Here is a 24,927-nt window from a genome sequence, read left to right as displayed (position 1 = left end):
ACAATTAGTATGTCCTTTAGCTCACCAAAAAAAAAAAGGCTGATGAAGAAACCAACCGGGCTGCAAGTCAGAGCCCAGGAAATAAAGGGAAGGACAAGGGCCAAGCAGTCACACAAGCTAATTTATGGCTCAAGCAGGCAGGGCTTTGCAGAATATACTGGAAGGAGCAAAAAAATGAACCCAGAAATAGTGATAATTATGTCTTTGCACTTAGAATGAACACAAAAAATAAATACAAGACAGGGATTATTAAATTTCTGCAAAGTATAAGGAAAGTCACTGTATAAGGAGGAGACGAGCTGGGGCAAAGACAATGATGGACGGCGGAGGACTAGAAGAGCAGGACAAAGCTGGGAGACCTCACCTGCCACTTATTCTACTTGCTATGGTATATAGTCAGGATCTGGTTTTGCACATAGCACAGACTGAAATTCAAATAATTTTAAAATATTAGGATGGTTTATCAATTCTTTTTTTTTTTTTTTGCGGTACGCGGGCCTCTCACTGTCGTGGCCTCTCCCGTTGCGGAGCACAGGCTCCGGACGCGCAGGCTCAGCGGCCATGGCTCACGGGCCCAGCCGCTCCACGGCACGTGGGATCTTCCCGAACCGGGGCACGAACCCGTGTCCCCTGTGTTGGCAGGCAGACTCTCAACCACTGCGCCATCAGGGAAGCCCTATCAATTCATATTTAAAAGTACACTCATAAATTTCATTTATTTAGTGAATCAGAAATGTATTTTTTGGTACAAAACTCAAAAGGTATAGTCCTATTTGAAATAGAAGGATACTAACTTTATTGCTTTCGTAAATTGTAATTATTACCTTATAGTTTATTAGTTTTAAATGTCATGATTTATATAATCCCATTTTTTGCACTATACTTTCTATCACTTTCTTTCTACCTATATATCTAGGCACCAAGCCAAATTTCAATATGTTTTCTCTTTAGAGTGACATCTGGACCAATGTTCACCAAATACTGATGGCTATTTCTAGGTGCTTCTCTTTTTTCCAATATGATGTCAGATCTTTTTTCAGCCACAACAGACTGAATGCAGAAGCATATACAAAAATCTAAAATTTTCAATTAAACCAGACAGTAAAAAGATTTTCAAAAATGTAAATTACAATGCCACTTTCTCACAAATATGTTGTTTTGGAAAATAAAGTATTTTTCACAAAAATGTTATTTTTGTTAATGAAATGGTTTTATCAGTGCTATTTTAAAAATGAATAAACATGTAAAAGTTTTATCAGTTTTAAATTCTAACATGGCAAATATTGATAAATGAAACCTATATAAATTAAAGCTTTTGGGGTCCTCTACATAATTTTTAGGAGTATAAAGGGGTCCTAAGACCAAAAAAATGAGAACTTCTGTTTCAATGACTCCTAAATGTATAACTCTAAATCAAATCTCACTCATGAGCAACAACTCATATAAATATGTTTCATAGACAACTCAAACTAAACAATTCAAAAGAGAACTCTTGATGCTATCCCAACCTGCCAAATTTGCTATTTCCCCAGGTTTTCCAATTCTGTTAAATGGCACCACAATTCACCTACTTGCTCATCTCCCAAACCTAGGAATCATCACTGACTGATTTCTTCTACAACTGATCTATTAGCAAGTTCCACTGACATTACTGTTAAAATATATTCCTAATCATATCACTTTTCACCACCTTCACAACTATCACCCCAGTCCAAGGCACCATGATATTCCCTTGGCATCTTGGAATTAAAAAAAAAAATCTTACTGAGTAAGGTTTCTAATGGGTAGCTATAGAAACGTACAAGTGTCTTCCATATCACCATCATCATCATCATCATCATCATCTAGATACAGGCAGAATCCAAATAGTTTATATTAGTTTTCATTTTTAATATAGTGATTCAGTGATTACAGTGATTCAGCTTTCTCTAACCAAATTCTAAAACACTCAGCTCAAAAGAACAGATGATATTATACATTTCATGCAATAACTTTCTTAAAAGAAAGCATGTAACTTTGAAAGTTTTAAAATGTTAGCACCAAATAAATTATATTTGAACACTTTATGTGTCAGAAACTCTTTCATTTAGACAATGGATTAAAATGTAAGTTCTATATTTTATTTTCATCAGATGGTTCAACGTACCTTATCGAGTTCCTCTGAAATTGCAATACCTGGGATTCAAGAGACAGAGAAATAAAAAAGTTTTAGAAGCAATCCTTAATAACCCAATCTTAAAAACAAAAATGAAAGTTCCAATTTGTGGAACTAGTGCATTTTGCATCCTATTTTATCTTTTTAAGAGTGCTTCAAAATAAGGTGGTACCATCCTTTCTACTGATGAAAACAAATTAGAAATTGAAGTCAACTGTAACAGCGTGAACTGCCGAAACACTGCAAATGATGCAACAAAAACAAAACAAATACCAAACAAAACAGGTATACAAGCCTACCAGCTTGTAGGCTATTAAATGCAGAGCAAACTTGCAAAGACAACTGTAGAGATGTTGTCTTTATGTGATAATGACAATCAAGTGCAACTTAGCCTCTTACAATTTTGTTCTTTTTTAAGAACTGATTCAGATTCCTAGAGTGATAAAACATTCAGGCAGAAAGGTGGTTGTAGGTCATGTATTTTAATTCCCCTATTCTCCAGATGAGGACACAGAATAGAGAACTTAGGGAATTTGTCCCACGTTCCCTTAGAGCAACAGCTTCTTGAGCCAATGGATAAAGATTCCTCCTCACAAGCTCCCCTTCTCCCATCTACACACTCAATGTACATCAGTCCAATTTCTTTCTGTACCATTCTTCCAAAATTGTTCTAAGTTAGTAATGTAAAAAGTTTGAGTCCTTAATTTATTTCTCTGTGATGAGAGACTCTGTTAACCCCACTCTCTTTCTTGAAATGCTACCCTACCTCTTCTATTCTCCTTTGTCTCCTTCACAGGAATACTCTTCTCTGGGGGTAGGGAGTCCTTGCCTGAAATGCCAAGGGTACGCTTCCCTTGGTAACCTAACCACTGACATTTTTATTCCTCTATATGGTGATGACCAGCAAATCCTTATCACCAGCACAGTCTTTCTTCCGAGCCAGTTGCTGAATCCCCGTGGGCATTTCAGTCGTAACAGGTCAGGCTAAAGACATCATCCTCCCATTGTCTCACTTCCCCTTCTGTTTGAAGGATGTTGTGCCTATGGCTGCACACAGGCACTGTGGCCAGGCACTGGAGCAGGTGTGGCCAGCCCTCAGGTTTAGGACATAGGACAGAGGGAAGCTGGTGTCAAACCCCAGTGTTGTTTTTTTGGGTTTTTTTTATGTTGCCATGAGAAACTAAAGGGCAGGTCTTCACAAAAGCCATGAAGGCTCCCTTCCTGCCCAGTGTTAGGAGACAGGGATGTTGACAGCCCCTCTCTCACTGCAGCCACTAGCACTTGCTCAGTCTCTCTCAGCTTCAGCACTTTGTTCACGGTCCTGTGTCAGAGCACTGAGCTCTATCTTCCCTTTCCTGAGAAAGTATGTGGGCTGAAGGTGGTTTCATTTTTTTTGTTGCTTTTTAATTGTATATCTTTTTGTATGACAAACACTATACTTTGTACTTAACCAGATACATTTTTTACCCCAGGTGGGGGGTATTCTTTGTAAAAAATAAATGAAGGTTTTTTTAACGGCAAAAAGTTTGTTTTCTTGTCTCTGAGATGGTGTTGAAGAAGTTATTAGAAAGAAAATGTGTCCAAAAGAGTGTTCCCTCTACTTCATAATTCACATGGCTGAAAACCCTGTAGAGAAACCATTTCCTCTTGACCGCAATGAATACAGTCAGAATGTGGGTTGGTGGGGTGAAGAGGGAAGGAAGTTGAGCTACACTGTCTTTTGTCCAATTCAGCAAAGAACTGTAGTGGGATCTTCTGGTGGTCCAAGCTAGTTTTCTACACCTATAGTTAATCATTACTAAATTCCTTCAACTTTGGAGTGCATGAGGCTTTTTTTGATTTTTGTTTTTTTTAATGAGCTCTTGAAATACAGGGAAATGAAGTTTGTGAGGGGATTTGGAAGGAAAGGGCTATGGGTCTCTTTCATAATTTGGTTTCATCATGGAGTTTCTTCCAGTGTAAGCCTGGTTTATATGCCAGAAGACATAGTACAGGACTTAAGGATTTAGAGTTATGACCATCAAGTTATTTGAAGGCAGCTACCTTTTTTTTTTATCTCTGCAGCTCCCATTACAGTTCATATCCAAGCACATGATCATAACCCAGTAAATGTTTGCTGAATATTCAAACCAAGCCTCATTCCTTAGGATAGGCTTCAGCAGTTTCTATTACTTCCTTGTAGAGTAATAACAACAGACTGATGGCACAATTCCACCTCTAATTGAAATGATTTTTATTATTCCTAAAGCAGTGACTAGGAGTGACTAGTGATGAGAAACCCTGAGATGGCAGAGGTTAGCATACTTTCTGATTTCTGGTTCATTTAAACCTTTGCAGACAAATCTAGTCCTAGCCCTTATTTGGGGGTTGGCTTTTCTATGGACCTCCACATAATAATTCCAAACCTCAGGCTCCTGGAAGTTCATAAAATCAATGTAAATTGAACAGAAAGTAGGACTGAAAAGATTCTTTTCCACTTCAGTCTTTGTCTGCATCTATCTTTCATTCTCAGCAGCTCTTTTGCTCTCTCCTGACTGTCTCTGTCTGTTTTTCTTTACCAAGCTGTCAGTCTCTAGCTCTGCCGTCATGGTGACTATCACCTTCCTGGGCCAAGAGACAAGGAAAATTCTAAAGTCTGAAGTCCAAGGAAACACAGAAAATAAGAACAGACTGAAGCCAGCGTTCAGCAGACTCTAAAGCACAAGAAAGAATGAACTGGGTTGGAAGAGAAAATCTGAAAGTAGTCTCAAGAAAATGAACCTGAGTAAAGATCCCCTCTCTGCTTAGGTACGGAATGTCTGTGGAGGATACTTGACCAGTTGCTATATCATCTCAGTCCACTAAACTAGTAAATTAATCACACACAAAGCAGAAAAAATACTATGCCCTACTTCATCTCAATAAATGGCACCATTCTTCCCCTTGTAGATAAAACTAGAAACACAGGTGTATTCAAGATGAATTTTTCATAACAATATTCTATAAAATTCTTCTTTGGTAAAAGTTGTTGGTAATTAAGAATTTTTACATGTCGCTACACTAAAACAGAGTCCGGCCATGACTTTGGGGGTTCGGGGTGACCTAAGCTTAACAATTATTCAGGAACTTGCTGTATTATGAAGGTACCTGCTTCAACAATTCAGGGAGAGAACGCTTCATGAAGGTAGCATTGCAGCTGGGCAGCATCACTACTGAGTGAGTGTGGGGAAGAACTCTGAGATATTCTAATGAGTCTACAGTAGGGAGTACATGTGAGACAGATCCCACAGCTTTCTGAGCAATGATAAACATGTCTAGAGGTCTAGCATATCACACACTTATGAATATTTGGGTTTAAAAAATATGTGAAATTATTCAGGCTCACCTGGAATAACTCAGATTTCAAGATAATGTAGGAATTTTATACAGTTACCAAATGGTTTATGTAAACATATTAGCCCAGTTTATAGAAGCCAAATATATATTTCAAATGCTTATATTTACATTGATACAATTAGTACAAAAATGTTCCTTTCCAATATGATTTCAAGATTAGAACTGAATATATTGTTTAAAAATAAATATTTAAAAGACTTAATCTATTTTAAAAGACAGAAAGGGAGAGTAGATACATAAAACAAAATTTTCTTTCTCATCCAAAATCATAAAAATTAGATATCTGGAATTAAATAACCCATTACTCAATTGTCTGAGATTTCTGAAACTCCCTTGATTATTTTTAACTTTCTGCATTAATGCCCTTGGCCCTGCAAAAAGAGTTTCCTCACTCAGTTTTTAGAAAGTTATCAGTTGGTCTTTAAATTTCTTTTACACCTCAGACTTATGAATCCATTATTCATAAAGATAGCAGCAATACTTTACCTATCTAGAGTGTAGCCAAGAACTTGCAGGTAAGTAAGTCAAAAGGCCTTAATGACCTTGAATGGTCAAAATGCATGTCACACAGAACTTGCACCTCACTTGTGAGCTAGCTCCCTACATCCTCTGTTCACTGTCCATTTTAGCAAGTATCAGAAGCTGTTTTACAGGGCCAAGAAATTTTACCAATGGAAAATTAAGATGAAGAAAAAGGTTGCTATGAAGACATATTAAAGTATAAGAAGTGATGAGTCCCAGAATAAAGCTCAAACTAACTAAATGCGGAACTTGGTTTGGGGAAGAAATTATGCCTCTAATTGTTCTAAATGTCTGGTCTTACATATTTTTTCAGATAGCTATTACTATATTTTCTTAACATCTAAATATTTTGATGATTTTTACCTAAGAATTTATCTAAATAAATACTATATATTGTATAATTCTTTAGGCTCTCTATTACCCATGTCAAATTGCCTAGGATATTATTCACTTTTTGTATTTCGATTTTAATCAAAGCTTAACCTGATTAAAAGCCATTGAAAGAATGTTAAAGAAATGCTTCTTTACAGAAGCAGGAAGCTCTAATGAGAACCATTCATACTGAGTAGCCAGGATATTTCTCCCAGTGCCAAGCAGAACATTCACAGCTATTCCCTGAGATGAGATTAACAACTTTTAGGCACTTCATTAACTCTCAAAATCCATCATATTTTGAGGTGTATTTTTAAATTTTTATAGAAACTGAGGAGCAGTGGGCAACAGAATATGCGAGAGAAAATACAGTGGGTGGCTACAATATGTTGTACGGAAAGAAGGCCCAGGATTTGATTACGGGACTCTTGATGCATACTGGATCACATGGTCTTCCTAAAAGCCCAAGTGAGATCTTACAGGAGACACTGTCCTTTCAGAGTAGCCAAAGAGGCTTGGCTTAGGGTAGCAATGGTGTCCCAGATAGAAGTGGGCTTCTTGGAAACGAACAGGGGGAAATGAGTTCCTTCAGAAACTAAGCTTCTCTTCTAGATAAAGGGGCAAGGGCTCCCACAGGCATATCAGAGGTTGGTTCCTGATTCTGCTGTACTGCAAACCTATCTGGATACTTTCATTTGTGTCCTTCAACTTATGGGCCTTTCCATTTATTCCAACCCTCAGAGAGGTCTCAGTGGTATCAGGAATTTCTTCCAAAACAGTTCTCACATTCCAAGCTGTGCTAGATCAAGTAAACAGGAGCCACCCGCTCCACCAAGATTTCCATTTTCCCAGGCATCAGGTTAGCCCTAGAGTTAGAATCAGGTTGTAGCTAAGAGAAATGAAAGTAGCAAATTTTCACGATTCTTTACAGCTTAGTCAATGTAATTCATTTCATGAGAGTAGATCAGAAAATTCATATGGTATAAACTGGAAGTAGGTATTTTCCAAAGTCTGACTCCCTATTGGAAAAAATCCCAATGATATCAGAATTGTAAAGACAGATTACCCCGATTCTTCCTTTTGCAAAAAGCCTATTTCATTTGGTCAAACCGATACATATTTATCACAGAACAAAATAAAAAATATAATAAAGGGAAAAGGAAAACAAGTCTCCACTCATAAATAATGATAAGTTTCTTGTGAATTCTTCCAAATAATTTTTTGAGCACATACAGGCATACATACAAATGCGGTATGCCTCTATATGCATATATAAAACAAAATTAAAGGCAAACATACTATTTTGTTATCTGCTTTTTGTACAAAACTATATTTTTATATTAGTAAATATTTTCTACAGTATCATTTTCAATGACTATAATGTACCATGATTTCTTTATCCATTTTTCTTTCTCTAATAAAAGATACTTAATCTCCAGCTTTTCCTATTATGAATCCCATTGCAGGAAACAATGGAAGCACAGCTTGGAGATGGCTGCACACCCAATGAATGTGTTTGCCATCTTTTTTTTTTTTACCAAGTTATCTGCCACTTCGGACAGCTAGATTTTCTGAAATATTTTCTCTCCCTGATTTTTTGAAAGCATTCTACCTTGGTTTTCAACCTACCTGTCCGAAAATTCCTTTTCAGTGTCAACTAGATCACTTTTCTACCTGTGTCTCAAATGCTGATGGTATGTGTTTGGGGGAGGGCTCTTTTTCCCTTTATGCTAAAGATTCCTGTACCTATATCCCTAATCAAATTTCTTCCCCAAATAGGCAATTTACACACACGTGCACGCACACACTTGACTGCTGGGAACAGAGGAGGGCTATCCACACCGTTTGGATGTACCAAAGGTGTTCGAAACAACATTCCTCCTCCACCCTCAAACCCTCTTGAATTCCTATTTGAGGCAGAGGCAGCACCCAGTCACCTTGATTATAAACAAAACCAAAAAATAAAACAATCTAAGCACATCATTCTCTCTTCATCCTCACACCTCTTTCATATCAGTGAGTCTTAACCATATAACCTTCTACACTTCTTATACCAGCGGTCCCCAATCTTTTTGCACCAGGGACTGGTCGCATGGAAGAATTTGTCCACGGATGCAGGGGGAGGGCGGGGATGGTCCAGGCGGTGATGCGAGTGACGGGGAGCGGGTGATGAGGCTTTGCTCGCTTGCCCACCGCTCACCTCCTGCTGTGCGGCCTGGCTGCTAACACGCAGCTGACCAGTACCAATACCTGTCTTAAACCATTCCCTCTTTTCTATCCCACAGCCACCGCTCTATTTCAGGCTCTCTTCATCTGGTTTTTGCCCTGAGACACGAACCATATCAACTCCATCTTCCACGTGGCACCAGAGTGATCGTTCGGAAACACAGGATCATCTTCACCCCCGACTACCCTGCCACCTAGACTTCCACCTTTGTTGACTTTATTACTCACTTCATCCTTAATGCATCAATAATACAAAATTTTCTTCTTCCTCTGAAACTTTTCTGTGAATTTTCTTCCTTCTTTTTACACACATGCTTTTCTGTCAGGAACCTCCCACTTCATGACACATCTTCACTCTCCTTTTACCTTAGCTTTACCTTTTTATCCTTACAGACTCTACTCAGATATATTCTTCACCACGTTGGCCCTAAACCTCCTTGTTGAAGGCTCCCACACGGCTCCTTACAAGGCTTTGAAATTCTGCTTTTCACAACTCTCTCTCCTACTAAAAGGTAAACTTGAGGTCTGCATGCTATGAACAAACAATTACCACATCATCTGCTTCCATTTTCACTCATAGGCTATTATTCCCTAACTCCTCAGGCTGTTTGCCAGAAAAGACTTTTGGGGGATGTTCATGATTGCTGAACTAAAAAAGTCATCTGTTATTTTTTTCTTGGCTGAGTCCAGATGGCTATTATCAGTCACAGAGCATAAATATCTGTCCTCTGTTCTCCCAACAGCTGGGCTTTTTTCCTTGGAAAAGCTCCAGCCAGTGTTTCACATGAACTACAATCTGTAGACCAATGTCCAAATGGGCTAAAGATACTCATCCTATCATTGCCTTCCTTCACAGAAAACTGCCAAAAGCAGCAAAAGCCTTAGGCTCAGAAAAGCCTTGGGCTCCTACTTGCCTACCTATCTGTTTAATTTAATAGACAGGCCACAGTTAAAGCCAAAGGTCTCAGCAAACACATCAAATATATAAAAACCAAAACCTATGTAATATGACATCAAAGGCCCACACTTAGAGAAGCAGAAGGTAGATATGCAGTGAAGAAAGAGTAAGGGGGGGTCACAGAGAAGACGGACCAGGAAGAAATGGAAGCTGAGGTGGCACTCGCCCAGCAAATTGTGACTGAATTATGCACTGACCACTGTGCTGCATGCTGGGGAGTCCAGGTGCCGCTGGACTCCCCGCAGCTCAGAGTTCAGAGAGCTGTGGAAGCAGATCACAGCATTTAAGCACGCACAGAGAAAAGTATGGAAGCACAAAAAGAGGGGTACCAGATCCATTCCACAGAAAGACAGCAGCACTAAATCATCAAGTGGCATCTGAGCTGAGGCTAAAGAGAGGAGCAGAAATTAGCTTGGGGCAAGTGGGGGTGTGATTTCAGGGTACAGACACAGCGTAAGCAAATACATGAAATGGAGAAACATCAGTGAGTGTGAAAAACTTCCCTGTTACCGGTGCACAAGTGGCCTGATGATGAGCCATGAGAGATGATACTGGACACATAACTAAGGGTCAGAGCATGGAGCACCTTCTATGGGGTTTTAAGGAGCCCTTGAACGTCTGCAACAAGTGGTGTCAAGTCTTCACTCTAGATCCATCCCACTGATTGCAGTGAGGGCTGTTTGGAGATACAGAGAAAGAAGAGTGTGGACGGGAATGGTTATTCATGCTTCAAACTATTTCCGTATTTCTCCTGGGCTCACAAGCTAGACTACATTCCCCAGCCTCCCTTGCAGTCAGTTGTAGAATGTGGGTGATGTAATGTGAGCACTTCCACCTCTAGGCATTAGAAACCACCCCCATAATCCTCTATTGTCCCCTTCTGCTCTCAGGACCCTTGGATCAGGTGCTAAAGATGGGAGAATAACAGGACAGAACTGTCTGCAACCCTGGAACACTATATGGAGTGACTAAATACTTATACTGTATTAAGCCACAGAGATTTTGGCCATAAGACTCCCCTAACTTAAGGTCATGGTAATCCCTCCAGCCACAAGCTCAGTATGAGCAGGAACTGAACCTGTTTTTTCTGTCATGGGGCAGGAATGAAATGAAACTAAATGGAACATGTTAAATGGATAAACCAATGGTCTAGTCAGTGGTGCTGAGTGTGAATTAGAGGGTGCTAATGCGGCAGAGAAGAAAATCATACCCAAGATAGAGGGAAAGTATCAAGACTTGGAAATTAATTATTAGGAGAAAGACGAGTCTAGAAGGGCTCCAGCCTGGCTGAGCCAGTAACTGATGATGCCAACAGCTGAGACAACACATGAAGAAGAAAGGTCACGGTAAGGAAGGAGGTACGATCTACTTAGATTTACTGAATTTAGCATAGCAGTGGGCTATCCACCATCTTGTATAAAAGCATACACAGTCTGGATGGGAAATACACTTATCTGAGTTAGTTGTGTAGGGGTGATAATTAAATTTCTGAGGGAGGATAAGGCTGGACACAGAGAGCATCTGAAAGAGCAGAGGCAGAGAATGAACTGTGGGAACAGCATTCATAGCGGCAGGAAAGAAAGAGAAGTGTCAGAATGAAAGCTACAAGATATGATGTGGAGAGCATCCAGAAACGATCACATGAGGGCCAAGTCCCAGAAACTCAGAGATCGGAGAGTTTTAAAGGAAGACAAAGTAATCAACGGTGTTAAAACTACCAGAGCAATTCTGTAAGATGAGGAAGAGTGTTCATTCAGTTCAACAACTTGGATCCAATTGGTGACCACAGTGAGAAAGGTCTGAGTAGAATGACGGGTGCAGTTATGTAACCGCACTGAGGAGTGAGGGCAAGATGAGCAGGCGGAGACCGTGCGTGTTAACTGTTCCTTTTGAAACTTTGGATGAAAGAGGAAGAAGGAATTCTGTTGTGCCTCTGTCTGAGGTAACTCAACCTCAAGACAAGGGCTTTTTTTTTTTTTTTTTTTGCGGTACGCGGGCCTCTCACTGCTGTGGCCTCTCCCGTTGCGGAGCACAGGCTCCAGACACGCGGGCTCAGCGGCCGTGGCTCACGGGCCCAGCCGCTCCGCGGCATGTGGGATCTTCCCGGACCGGGGCACGAACCCGTGTCCCCTGCCTCGGCAGGCGGACTCTCAACCACTGCGCTACCAGGGAAGCCCTGAGAAGGGCTTTTGTGTGTGTTTGTTTTAACATTAGGTAGAGCTCTGGTGTTCGATATGGGGGCCGCATATGGCTAATGAACATCTGAAACATGGCTCGTCCATGCTGAGGTGTTCTGTAGAATAAAATTCACCCCAGATTTTTGAAGCCTCAGTATGAAAGGAAAAGAACATAAAATACCTGAATAATAATTTTTATATGGAATACAAGTTAAACTGAAAATAATTTAGATATACTGGGTTAATATTTTATTAAAATTAATTTTAATTTCTTTTTCCTTTTTTGAAATGTGCCTATTTGAACATCTAAAGTCACACATGCGGCTCATATTACATTTCTGTTGGGCAGCACTCAGCTGAAGCATGTTATAGGCTGTTAGGGATAAACAGTAATAACACTAATAGTGTCTGTGGCCGGCAGAATTCTAGGATGACTCCCAAGACACATCCCTGTGCAGTCCTTTCCCTTTGAGTCTGCATGGTGGGACCACTGAAGACGAAAGCGTATCACTCTCTTGATTTGGTTACTAAACAGCTGACTAAGTAAATCAGAAGGAAGATGATCCTGGTGGCCCTGACCTAATCAGATGAGCCCTTTAAAAGAAGGCAAAGCTTCAGAGAGATGCGCCCCAGTGGCTTCAAAGAAGAAACAGTGCATTGTTGTTTCGAGAGGAGGAGGCCACGAGGCAAGGACCTGAGAATGGTCTCAGAACAACCCCTGGCCAACAGCCAGTGAGAAAACAGGGATCGTAGTGCTGCAAGAGCAAGCACTGAATTTGACCAACAACAAGAATGAGCTTAGAAGACCCCAAGCCCAGGTGAGATCACAGCCCCAACCGGTACCTTAATTTCAGCCTGCCCAGACCCTGAGCACAGGACCCAGCTAACCCGCACCCATACTCCTGAGGCACAGAAATCGTAAAATAATAAATTTGTACTCTTTAAAGCTGCTAAGTTTGTGGTAATTTGTTATACAATAATAGAAACTGAATATTATATCTAACATTTAATTAGCAATTATTTCATACCAGGTACCATATCAAGCACTTTAGATACAGCATCTCATGTGATAGTCACAAAACCTTAAGAAATAGTACCATGATTACTGCAATTTTACAGTAAAGGTGACACAAACACAGAGAGGTTAAGAAAGATTCCCAAGGTCACAAAACTAATAACTGGCATTACTGCAAGCCACTGAAGTTATTCTAACACGTATACCTTGAGGAGAGAATCACAGCATGAGGAGTGTCACAGTTCATGACTGACTTTATTAAGATAAAGCATTACATAGAGAGGTTTGCAAAAAGCCAGAAAGACAGCATGGTACAGTCTGCATAAGCTGACAGCTGTAGAGATGAGATAATTCTACCATTTTGAGGGATATAAATGATTTTTTGCTGTCAATCTCAACTAAATAACAAATACTTTAAAAGTATGTAACATCTTCCAGAAAGTAAAACTAAGATAAAGCAAAGACCAACCCTGCCTGAGAGAATTCTATCAGAGACTGTATGAAAATTAGGAGATCACTAAAAACTTTCAACCTTTCCTGTGACACAGGAGAAAAAGGTCCACAATAACAAGACAATGAACATTCCTTTTGACTATAACTGGAGAAAAGAGTCCATTCCCTAAGTATTCCTAGTAAATAAAACAATGGTTAATAAAGTTACCATTAGATTAGAGAAAGAGTTACCAAGCCACAGCCATCATAAGAGTCAAACAAGATCAAACAAGAATGAACAACATCCTCCTTCAGGAAGATGGAAGAACAGTTTGAGATTTAATAGCTCAATTCTGGGCAGTGAGATCAGTACATAAACATCACCATCTCAGGTGAACTGATAACTGAGTAGTTAGATACATGCTGGGCCTAAGACAAGACGTTAATATTAAATCTCAGCGAAAATCACAGAAACTCAAGTCATCCAAGAAAGTAGCATCTTGTTCAAAAAGAGACTCAAAAAACGTACACAGAGAAATGAGCGACCCCTCCCTGTGTGACCAACTGCTCCCTTATGCCACATAAACACCACCACTACTGCCACAAAAAAAAGAGCCCCCTTAAAACGATCAATAAAGCCAAAAACAACTCTCCATCGTACACATCATATACATAGACGCTGAATGTTACACCGTATTCTGGCCAAGCTACGGACTCACCCAACAACTTCTCTGGCCCTGACTCTGTCCCAAGAGTAATGTCCCAAATCTGCATCTCTTCTACTCTCCTGATCAACCGCTACCCCAGCCATTTTATTTCTCCAGACTTCCCTGCCTGCGTTAAATGAACCCCTGTCATAGCTCCCACTCGCTTCTGCTCAGACGACTCAGTTGTGAGGCCCCATCTAAGGCTAGGTTTTCCTGGGACAGACCGCAGTGTGAACCTTGACACGTCTGCTACAGATCTGGGCAAGTGCATCAAACTCCTTTATTTAAAAGTTTTAGTTAGTGGCCAAATGCTCTCTTACAAATTTACAATGATATAACAAGTGTTTAAAAGGTAGCTGTCATGTTTTAAAGGACAAAAATTGACTAATACTATAAGTGAAGATGTGTAATAATTGGGCATTTTCTTCAATCTTTTTTTAAACTCACATTTATAGATAAATTGAGAGTCTATAAAGAGCCACAGACTCTGACCAAAGGGGTAAGACATACATACATATACACACATAAAGCCTTTGACATATTAATAGGTAAGGTTCTTTTCATGAACGTAATAATTAGCTGAAAACTCATTTTATCATTATTTGCTCCAACAGTAAATCTAGACAAAAGCAGAATTTTCTCGAACCCCAACCAAAGAGTTTCTACTAATGACAAAATTAACGAGACCCTATCATAAGTCAAGTTAACTTCTGAGACAGGTTCACTGCACAAAAGTCTAATAAAAAAGGCTCTAGTGAATTATAAATTAAGTATGAAAAAAAGAAATCTCTCTCTATATATAAAATTGTAATACAATAAAATATAGTATATAAATATATAATTACAGTATAATACAATATATAAACACACACACACACACACATACACACATATACAAATATATATAAACTTCTCCCAAAATATATACCAAGGGAAATTTCTAACTTTAAAAAATATCACGGGGGCTTCCCTGGTGGCGCAGCGGTTGAGAATCTGCCTGCCAATGCAGGGGACACGGGTTTGAGGCCTGGTCTAGGAAGGTCCCACATGCCGTGGAGCAACTGGGCCCGTGAGCCACAATTACTGAGCCTGCGCGTCTGGAGCCTGTGCTCCGCAACAAGAGAGGCCACGATAGTGAGAGGCCCGCGCACCGCGATGAAGAGTGGCCCCCGTTTGCCACAACTAGAGAAAGCCCTCGCACAGAAACGAAGACCCAACACAGCCATAAATAAGTTAATTAATTAATTTTTTAAAAAGTATCATGAAACTAGTAACACAATGCTATTTTACAAAACATACTGATCCTCAAAAATAATCTACTAGAGGGCTTCCCTGGTGGCGCAGTGATTGAGAGTCCGCCTGCCGATGCAGGGGACACAGGTTCGTGCCCCGGTCCGGGAAGATCCCACATGCCGCGGAGCGGCTGGGCCCGTGAGCCATGGCCGCTGAGCCTGCGCATTCAGAGCCTCTGCTCCATAGCGGGAGAGGCCACAACGGTGAGAGGCCCGCGTACCGAAAAAGAAAAGAAAAAAATCTACTAGAATTTGCTAGTGTTCTATTTTCCATTTAAGAATCTTTAATATTCCATAATACCAGAAGAAAATTTTAGTGAGGCTATAGCATTAATACGCATCTAAAGGTGCCTAATTTTTAAAACTAAGAGCTACTTTAGAACCAGAGAAAGATAGAAATACCTTGAACTCACTACTAAAACCATAAAGTACATATGTATTTCTACGTACATAGAATGCACTTATCAAATCAAAATATTTGTCTACTCTCACAACAATAACATTTAAAAGTTTTTACTTGAAACATATCATTTCAAACCTTCCCACCTATCAGAAGAGGGACACAGAATCATGCCTTCCTGATCTGGAGATGAGAGGACCAAGGTTCGTACAGGTTTAATGATTTACGTAATGTTATTCACCTCACAGGTGGCAGAGCAAAACTGACCCAGGCCTAGGATTACAGATCATTGCTTTTACAAAAAGGTATGCTGCTAGGTTCTGAGAGGATTCGAAGAAGAATCTGGCCCAGTCACTGTCCTTAAGAAGTTTAGAGACATCAAAAAGTCATGGAAGAAACAGGTACATGCTTTAACTGGGATGACACAGAACAACAGGGTTCAAGAGAAGAATGAGTAAGGTACCATTAGGTGTACAGCTCACCTAGGTAACGCACAAAGACCTTGTAGAGAAAATGGAATCAAATAGCATTGTGGGGAGGGGGTCTATAGCCCCTCCTACTCTATACAAACTAGTCTTCCCACGAATCCCTGTAACATGCAAGATCAGTCCTCATTTCCCATCTCACGCTCTTAGAACTCCTCAACCTCTCATGGAGTTATAATGAGGATGTTGGAAATATGTTGCTGGTAATAGTAATGAATGTTTCTACTTTAATATTGGTTAGGAATTCCAATTATAATGAAGTAAATAAACTTACTTCGAGAGAGATTCTCAAGGGCTTTTCCCAGTTTCTTGCTCTCTTGAAGGATGTGGTTCAATTCATCAAAATCACGGCTTTCTGGTTTAGTCCTCCAGTTCCACTTAGGATGATCTACTGACCTTGGCACTATGTTTAAAAAAAATGATTACTTCATAAGCATGCTACATAATGATAAAAACTTACTATTCATCATTACGTGAAAGACTGTATCAAGGTCAGTGTACAGAATAAAAGTGTTTGGAAATGGTTTTCTTGTGAGCAAACAGAGGGGAAGTTATGAAGCTGGGTTTTAAGAAATGTTTTAACTGAACAAGTAAGGAAGTGTGACAGTGTTTATAGAACAAAGAAAATTCAGGTGCTGATTTAAAACTAATAATTTATATAAATCAGGGAAAAACACAAGCAAAGTATATTTTCTATTATGTTTTAGCAGCTTAAAAAATAATTGCTACCTTCTTCATGAGCAATTAGTTAAATGTTTTTAAGACATTCTTGCTGTCTTCTGATAAAACAAAGAACAGTGAATACTTCTATTTACCTTCACTTTCCCTCCAACTCCCACTAAAATTACATTATGGTATTTTTCTTTTATCAAAGAATTGGTTGAATAAAGAGAGAAGACATCATTAGGCAAGAAATAGCTACACATTTGTTTTTGGAAGATGCAAAATGAACTGAGTGGTAACTGGATTTAGCAAGGTAGAGAATACTGAAACCTAGTCCCTGAAGAGAGAGATGCCCCCAAAAAGTGGAGATTTCATACCATTTAAACATGAAAGCATCAATCAAGGAGGACCAATGCCAAAATAATAAGGATATAAAAACATAATTGCTTTTCAGATTGGAAGGACCCATAAAATGTCCACAGCATAATGTAAGGCATATTATCACAAAATTTTACAACAGTGGTAACAAGGAGAACATCTTTAAAAGCTTTCAGGGACAAAAATAGCAAATCAAATTGTCATCTGACTTCTCAATAGCAATGCTCGGCCCCAGAAGACACAGGAGAAATTCCTTCAAAATTCCAACTGAAGATCACTTCTAACTTAGAATTTTATATCCAATGAAAGAATCAATACTTGTAAGGACTCAGAACTGTATCTGGCAAGCGCTCTTTTTCAGAAAGCTCCTAATGGAGGTGCTCCACCAAAATAAATAAGTAAACCCAAAACTGGAAAGACCTGAGATTCAGGAAACAGATAATCCTCCATAAGAAAAAGGAAAAGGTAAGCCTTGGGATGACAGTAAAGGATGGTCTCAGCAGAGAGCTGAGAAAAAGTCTGGAAACTAAGGAGTAACGACTGGAGCAAGAGGACAAAGGACTACAGGAGAGAAGTCTCTAAAACCTCTTAAATGAAATAAAGTATAAAATATAAACTAAGACAGAAGAACACGATGTATTTAAGCATATTGAGAGTGTTTAATATATACTTTAAGGCAGGGTTTGGTGAAGCATTAGTGATGGGTACAGAGAAAGCAAAGCAAACAGAAAAACAAGCCAATTATTAACTCTAGAAACAAATTAACAGTTGGCTGTTTTATGGCTCTACTGTGAAAAAGGCTAATTAATATAATCATGAAAAAATCAATGCAAAGTATACACTAACCAACACCTGAAATAGCTGCCTGTCTGTACTATGAGAATGTGATGGGCCCTGGGTATAAAGCACAATGTCTTAGAAGGAAGTCAAGAGATAATGCCTCAAATTTAAAAACTGAAAGAGAACTATATAAGTATCTTGTATATTTACATATGTAGATCTGTGTACCAAAAGAAACATCTAAGAGTTAAAAGTGGTTCCACATTAAAAGCAGAACAGGAGAAAAAGAAGGACACCACTGCCTTGTGGTACTAATTTGCTTTTTAAACCATATATATTTTTGTTTTGATAAAAGTAAAATAATTTTTAAAAGTTTATATGGTAAGGCATAAGAAAGACAGTCTCAACCTACTGAAAATTTTTTTCGGCTGCCTTTTTAAAGGTAATTCAGAAATATTTATTATAATAAAACATATACTGATCCTCTGACTCAGCAATCTTATTCTGTCTGGGAAATTATCATAAATAAATGAAAACACTCACACTTATGTATATATGTACAAGGTTGTTTATTTTATCGGAAAGTGCACGATATTTGTTTATTTCACCAAAAAGTCTGTGGTGGCAAAACTCTGGAAATAATGTAACTGTACTTCCACAGGGGAATAAATAAATTATAGCATATTCGCACTGTGGTACAGGTATGCGCTTACGGAAAAGTATACCGTAGACCTGAATTTATTTGCATGGAGATATGTCCATAATACACTTTAAAATAATGGAAACAAGTTGCTTAAGAATGTGTACTGTACAGTTTAACAAAGCGATTCAACTCACACATTTTATGTTAGTTTATACAAAGAAAAGGATGTAAAAGGATGCAAACTATTTCCAAGGGAGTAGACTTTGAGAGGGCTAAAGGGAGAGAGACTATCTTTCCACATGTCTCTATTTTTCTCATTGTCAAAATAAGCAAACATTACTTCTATAATTTAAATAAATCTAAACTAAAAACATGCAACTGCTTCCTCCGTGTTTCTTTGTTTAAGGGACTCTGGGAAGGAGATGTCAGCTAACATCAACACACCAGTGTTCAAGTGTGGACAGTGGAAGCAGTGATTGTGATCAATGGTTTTAGAAAACACTTCCAGGCATATTGCTATTACGCCACAGGTCATTACCCAGGAGTTCTCAGGGGGACAAGCCCAGGCACAGGGAAGAGATCAGAAGAGGAGACAGAAAACTATTTGAACCAGATCCTTCAAAACATTTACTGGCACTTTTGTTAACCTTTTTTGAACAATTTCTCTAATCTGCATCATTACGTTATCTAATTTTCCTGGAAATTACCATATCCTATTAAGATCTCATCAATTAAAAAAAATAAGAACATACGTTTTTAAAAAAAATCAGTCCCAATCAACCTCCCCAGATACTCATGTGACATGCCCCGCTGCCCACCCTAGCAGCCTTTGCAGAACTCCACCTGAATGTATCCACGTGGGCAAGCCCAGGTGAGACCAGCAGAACTGCCCAGCCCATTCACTGAACCATGAGAAATTATAAATTGTTGTTTTAACCTACTGAGTTTAGGGGAGGTCATATGCAGCACTACAGAGAAACGAAACGACACCCAAGCTCTCTTCCTCAGCAACTTTTGAGAAAAACTAAGACGAATTTATTTTTATATTTTTGTAGCTTGTGACAATTTGCTACACATGTGATACCCAATTTATCATAGGATCCAAATCTAGGACAAGGAAGGCCACGGTATAATCATGGTCTAATCAACTACACTGGAAAATTTCAAAAGATGTTTCAGTAAATAATGGAAGGTGATTTGGGAAGTCATCAGCCCAGTATACAGTCTCCAGATGAGAATCTCTAAAGGTTTCTATGGATTAAAAACCTCGAGGGACTTCCCTGGTGGTCCAGTGGGTAAGACTCTACGCTCCCAGTGCAGGGGGCCTGGGCTCGATCCCTGGTCGAGGAACCAGATCCCACACGCATGCCGCAACTAAGAAGTTTGCATGCCGCAGCGAAGATCCTGCATGCCACAACTAAGACCCAGCGCAGCCAAAATAAAGATAAATAAATAAATAAATAAATATTAAACAAAACAAAAAACCTTGCTTAGGTCATACTTAGTATTAAAACTCAGGGCTACAGTTTAAATACATTTTCTAAAAAATATCCTCAGGAGACATGGAAAACAGCAGAACACTATCAACAACATAATATGACCCATTATGAGGTGACAGAATCTGAGATTAGGTACAACCTATAACATCACTGAGACAAAACTCACCCCCAAAGCAGGAGCCCATCCACAGCACTGTGTAGATGGGCATATGCTCCATTCATTCACAAAGAGGTCACTGCTTCACAAAACAGCCGACTGTATATTGAACAGGGCCTATTTTGAACAATTCTTTATTATATTAATCAAATTCTGGCTCACTGATACCTCCACCAATAATTTCCATCTGTGGGTTAAATACTAAATTTACCATTTCCTCCAAATAACTTTTGAGATACTATCTGTCTATTTCTTTGGAACCAAAATAATTTCAATTATTTAGATCTTTCAACTCTGTTCTCTAAAATTTAATAAATGCTAATATTCTTTCCTGAAAGTTTCTTCCATTCTTTCATTTAAATATGCCGGGAGGTTTCCCAGTACTACAGATACACCTAAACTTGATAACAGTGACTTGATCACTTCATGTCTCCTGCCTTCTGTATTTCCATATTATGATTTTTCAGACATTGTTTTGCCATCATCATTCTCTCGTATCTATGTAACTTGTGTTTTCCATACACGTGCATGGTCTTTTCATTTCTTTCCTAAAATCTTAGCAAATATACAGCTATTCCTCTTTGTATATGTTGTGCTAAATGCAACGTTAAAAAAAAAATGAGAAATCCTCCCCCGAATACAAAAGCATAAATAAAATTACTGAGGACTGGTTTTAGTTTTTGGTTTTAACCGAAGCTAACTTACTTACCTCAATTTTCTCATCTGGATCACAAATTTGAAATAGCTATAAAAGAATCAGCGCACACTATCATGCACAAGGGACTGACAGACAAATGCTCTGCTGGTTCTTTCTGCCAAGACCCTACTCATCATCCTCAACCAGTCCACCAGAACCACCACTCCACCAGGTAAATAGTAGAAATGCCTGAACCACAAAGAAAAAACTTCATCGAACCCTATTTGTCATTATTTTTCCTCTATGACAAATCAAAATTGAAAATTAAAAACATAATATTATCTTGCAGGTCTCTGTACCTATACCAGCTTGCACTGTGTAAGGTGCTTTTTTGTTATCTGAAAATGCACAGCTTCTAAACTCTTATCTCATGAGACTAGGACACATTTTAGCACTAATTAATCCTTAAATTCTCATTTCCTCATTTATTCTCTCATTGGTATATAGCACAAAGCACTGTCCTAGGTTCTGGGAGTAAACCAGTGGGAGTAAATGTAACAAAATTCCCTGCCCTCATGGGGATGACATTCTACAGGAGCTCACAATCTACTGGATAGGCTAACAGGTTATTTTGTTCTTCACTGGCCTAATTAATATATAGTATCTATTTTTAAGTAAGCTTTAGCAATGGAGATGTTTTTAATGAATGTTAATGATATTTACCCCATATGAAAGTTAATGACTTAACATTATTGTCTTTTTTCCTTTTGAGAACAATCACTTAGAAAACTTTTTATACGTCTTACATAAATGTTTCTGCCAGACAATACTTCAGTTAAGAAAATATCCTTTAATTCTAAAAGTCCTTTTATTTAGTTTTGTTTTAAAATAAGAAATTGATGTAAAACTTTATCAAATACCATTCAAGTATTATTTGAGATGTCATATGACTTTTCTTACTTTATCAATTTGTATAATGTACCAACATACACCTAATGGTAGTCCCAAAAAGGAGAAGAAAGAATATTTGAAGAAATAATGATTGAAAGATATTCCATGAAAACAGAAACTAAAGAGAGCAGGGGTGGCTATACTAGTATCAGAGAAAACAGACTTTAAGACAAAACTTGTTACAAAACAAAGAATATCATATATTGATAAAAGGGTCAATCAGTCAAGAAGATTTAACAATTATTTAACATATACACACCTAACAACAGAGACCCCAAATACATGAATCAAACATTGACATAACTGAGGGCATAGAGTTCTACAACAATAGTTGGAGACTCTTAATACTTCACTGTCAATAATGGATAGAACAACTAAACAGATCAATAAGAAAACAGAGTACTTGAACAACACTATAAACCAATTAGATCTAATAGACATATAGAGAAAAATACACAGAATAACAGCCATACTTATTCTTTCTTCTTCCAAGTGCACATGGCACAATCTCTAGTATAGACCATATGTCAGGCCACAAAATAAGTCTCAATAAGTTTTAAAATATTTAAATCATAACAGTATCTTCTCTGGCCACAACGGAAAGAATTGGAAAGAAAAAGAAAAAGAAAAACCAGAAAATTCACAAACATGAGAAAATTGAACAACACACTCTTAAACAACCAATGGGTGAAAGAAGAAATCCCAAAGGAAAATAGAAAATATCTTGAGACAAATGAAAATGAAAACACAACATACCAAAATTTATAGGACACAGCAAAAGTGGTGCTCAGATGGTAATTTATAATTGTAAAGCCCACATTAAAAAGCAAGAAACATCTTATACCAATAACAGATTTTTATACCTTAAAGAAGTAGAAAAAGAAGAGCAAACTAAACTCAACCTAGCAGAAGGAAGTAAATCATAAATATTAGAACAGAGATAAGTGAAATAGAAGATACAAATGTAACAGAAAATCAACAAAACCAAAAGTTGATTCTTAAGAAAGATTTTAAAAATTAACAAGCTTTTAGCTAGATTAACTAAGAAAAAAGGGAAAAGACTCAAATAACTAAAATCAGAAATGTAATCAAGTCCGTAATCTACAAACTTCACAGAAATGTTTTTAAAAGGGATTATAAGAGAATATTACGAATATTTAATGCCAATAAACTGGACAACCTAGATGAAATGGAAAAATTCCTAGAAACCAACAAACTACCAAAAGCTACTCAAGAATAAACAAAAGATTTATAATAAGTAAAGACATGGAATCAATGATCAACAACCTCACAACAAAGTCAAGCACAGGACAAGGTGGCTTCATTGGTGAATTCTACCAAACATTTAAAGAACTGACACCAATTCTTCTCAAACACTTCCAAAAAAACAGAAAAGGAGGGAATACATCTAAACTCATTCTATAAAGCCAGCACTGCCCTGACACAAAAGACAAAGATATGACAAGAAAACTACATACCAATATCTCTTCTGAATACAGATGAAAAAATTCTCAACAAAATAGTAGCAAATCAAATTCAACAGCATATTAAAAGGATTATGGAAACACGAAAGACCTGAATAGCCAAAGCAATCCTGAGGAAGAAAATGGAGCTGGAGGAATCAGGCTCCAGGACTTCAGACTATACTACAAAGCTATAGTAATCAACACAGTATGGTACTGGCACAGAAACAGAAATATAGATCAATGTAACAGGATAGAAAGCCCAGAAATAAACCCACACACCTATGGTCAATTAATCTACAACAAAGGAGGCAAGAACACACAGTGGAGAAAGACAGTCTCTTCAATGAGTGTGCTGGGAACACTGGAAAGCTACATGTAAATGAATGAAATTAAAATATTCTCTAAAACACAAATAAACTCAAAATGGATTAAAGGCCTAAATGTGAGGCTGGATACTATAAAACTCTTAGAGGAAAACATAGGAAGAACACTCTTTGACATAAATCGCAGCAATATCTTTTTGGATCCACCTCCTAGAGTAATGAAAATAAGAACAAAAATAAACAAACGGGGCCTAATGAAACTTAAAAGCTTTTGCACAGCAAAGGAAACCATAAAGAAAACAAAAAGACAACCCAGAGAATGGGAGAATACATTTGCAAACGGAGCTACCAACAAGGGATTAATCTCCAAAATATACAAACAGATCATGCAGTTCAACATCAAAAAAACAAACAACCCAATCAAAAAATGGGCAGAAGATCTAAATAAACATTTTACCAAAGAAGACACACAGGTGGCCAAAAAGCCCATGAAAAGATGCTCAACATCACTAATTATTAGAGAAATGCAAATCAAAACTACAATGAGGTATCACCTCACGCTGGCCAGAATGGCCATCAACAAAAAGTCTACAAACAATAAATGCTGGAGAGGGTGTAGAGAAAAGGGGACCCTCCTGCACTGTTGGTGGGAATGTAAATTGGTACAACCACTATGGAGAACAGTATGGATGTTCCTTACAAAACTAAAAATAGAGCTACCATATGATCCAGCATTCCCACTCCTGGGCATATATCCAAAGAAAACCATAATTCGAAAAGATACATGTACCCCAATGTTCACAGCAGCACTATTTACAATAGCCAAGACATGGAAGCAACCTAAGTGTCCACTGACAGAGAAAAGGATAAAGAAGATGTGGTACGTATATACAGTGGAATATTACTCAGCCATAAAAAAGAATGGAATAATGCCATTTGCAGCAACATGGATGGACCTAGAGATGATCATACTAAATGGAGTAAGTCAGACAGAGAAAGACAAATATCATATGATATCACTTATATGTGGAATCTAAAAAGATGATACAAATGAACTATTTACAGAACAGAAACAGACTCAAAGACTTGGAAAACAAACTTACGGTTACCAAAGGGGAAAGGTGGGGGGAGGGATAATTAGGAGTTTGGGATTAACATATACACACTACTATATATAAAACAGATAATCAACAAGGACCTACTGTATAGCACAGAGAACTCTACTCAATATTCTGTAATAACCTATACGGGAAAAGAATCTGAAAACGAAGGATATATGTATATATACAACTGAATCACTGTGCCGTACACCTG

General features: G+C 38.2%; 1 protein-coding gene across 1 annotated transcript in view; it reads right to left on the bottom strand.

Moving 5' to 3' along the window:
- Positions 1 to 24,927, bottom strand: part of CUNH8orf34 (chromosome unknown C8orf34 homolog) — a 110,656-nt gene that overhangs the window by 22,397 nt on the left and 63,332 nt on the right. Inside the window, exons 4-5 of the mRNA XM_007448493.1 lie at positions 16,391 to 16,519; positions 2,147 to 2,175 (exon numbers count right to left, since the gene is read on the bottom strand). Of these exons, the coding sequence (XP_007448555.1) occupies positions 2,147 to 2,175; positions 16,391 to 16,519 (158 nt within the window). The remainder of the gene's footprint in view (positions 1 to 2,146; positions 2,176 to 16,390; positions 16,520 to 24,927) is intronic.

Source organism: Lipotes vexillifer, unplaced genomic scaffold, assembly GCF_000442215.2.
Source record: "Lipotes vexillifer unplaced genomic scaffold, Lipotes_vexillifer_v1.1 scaffold815, whole genome shotgun sequence".
In the NCBI taxonomy this organism is placed as follows: Eukaryota; Metazoa; Chordata; class Mammalia; order Artiodactyla; family Lipotidae; genus Lipotes; species Lipotes vexillifer.
The sequence above is the reverse complement of the archived record's forward strand: the minus strand, read 5'-3'. Positions and strand labels throughout refer to the sequence as shown.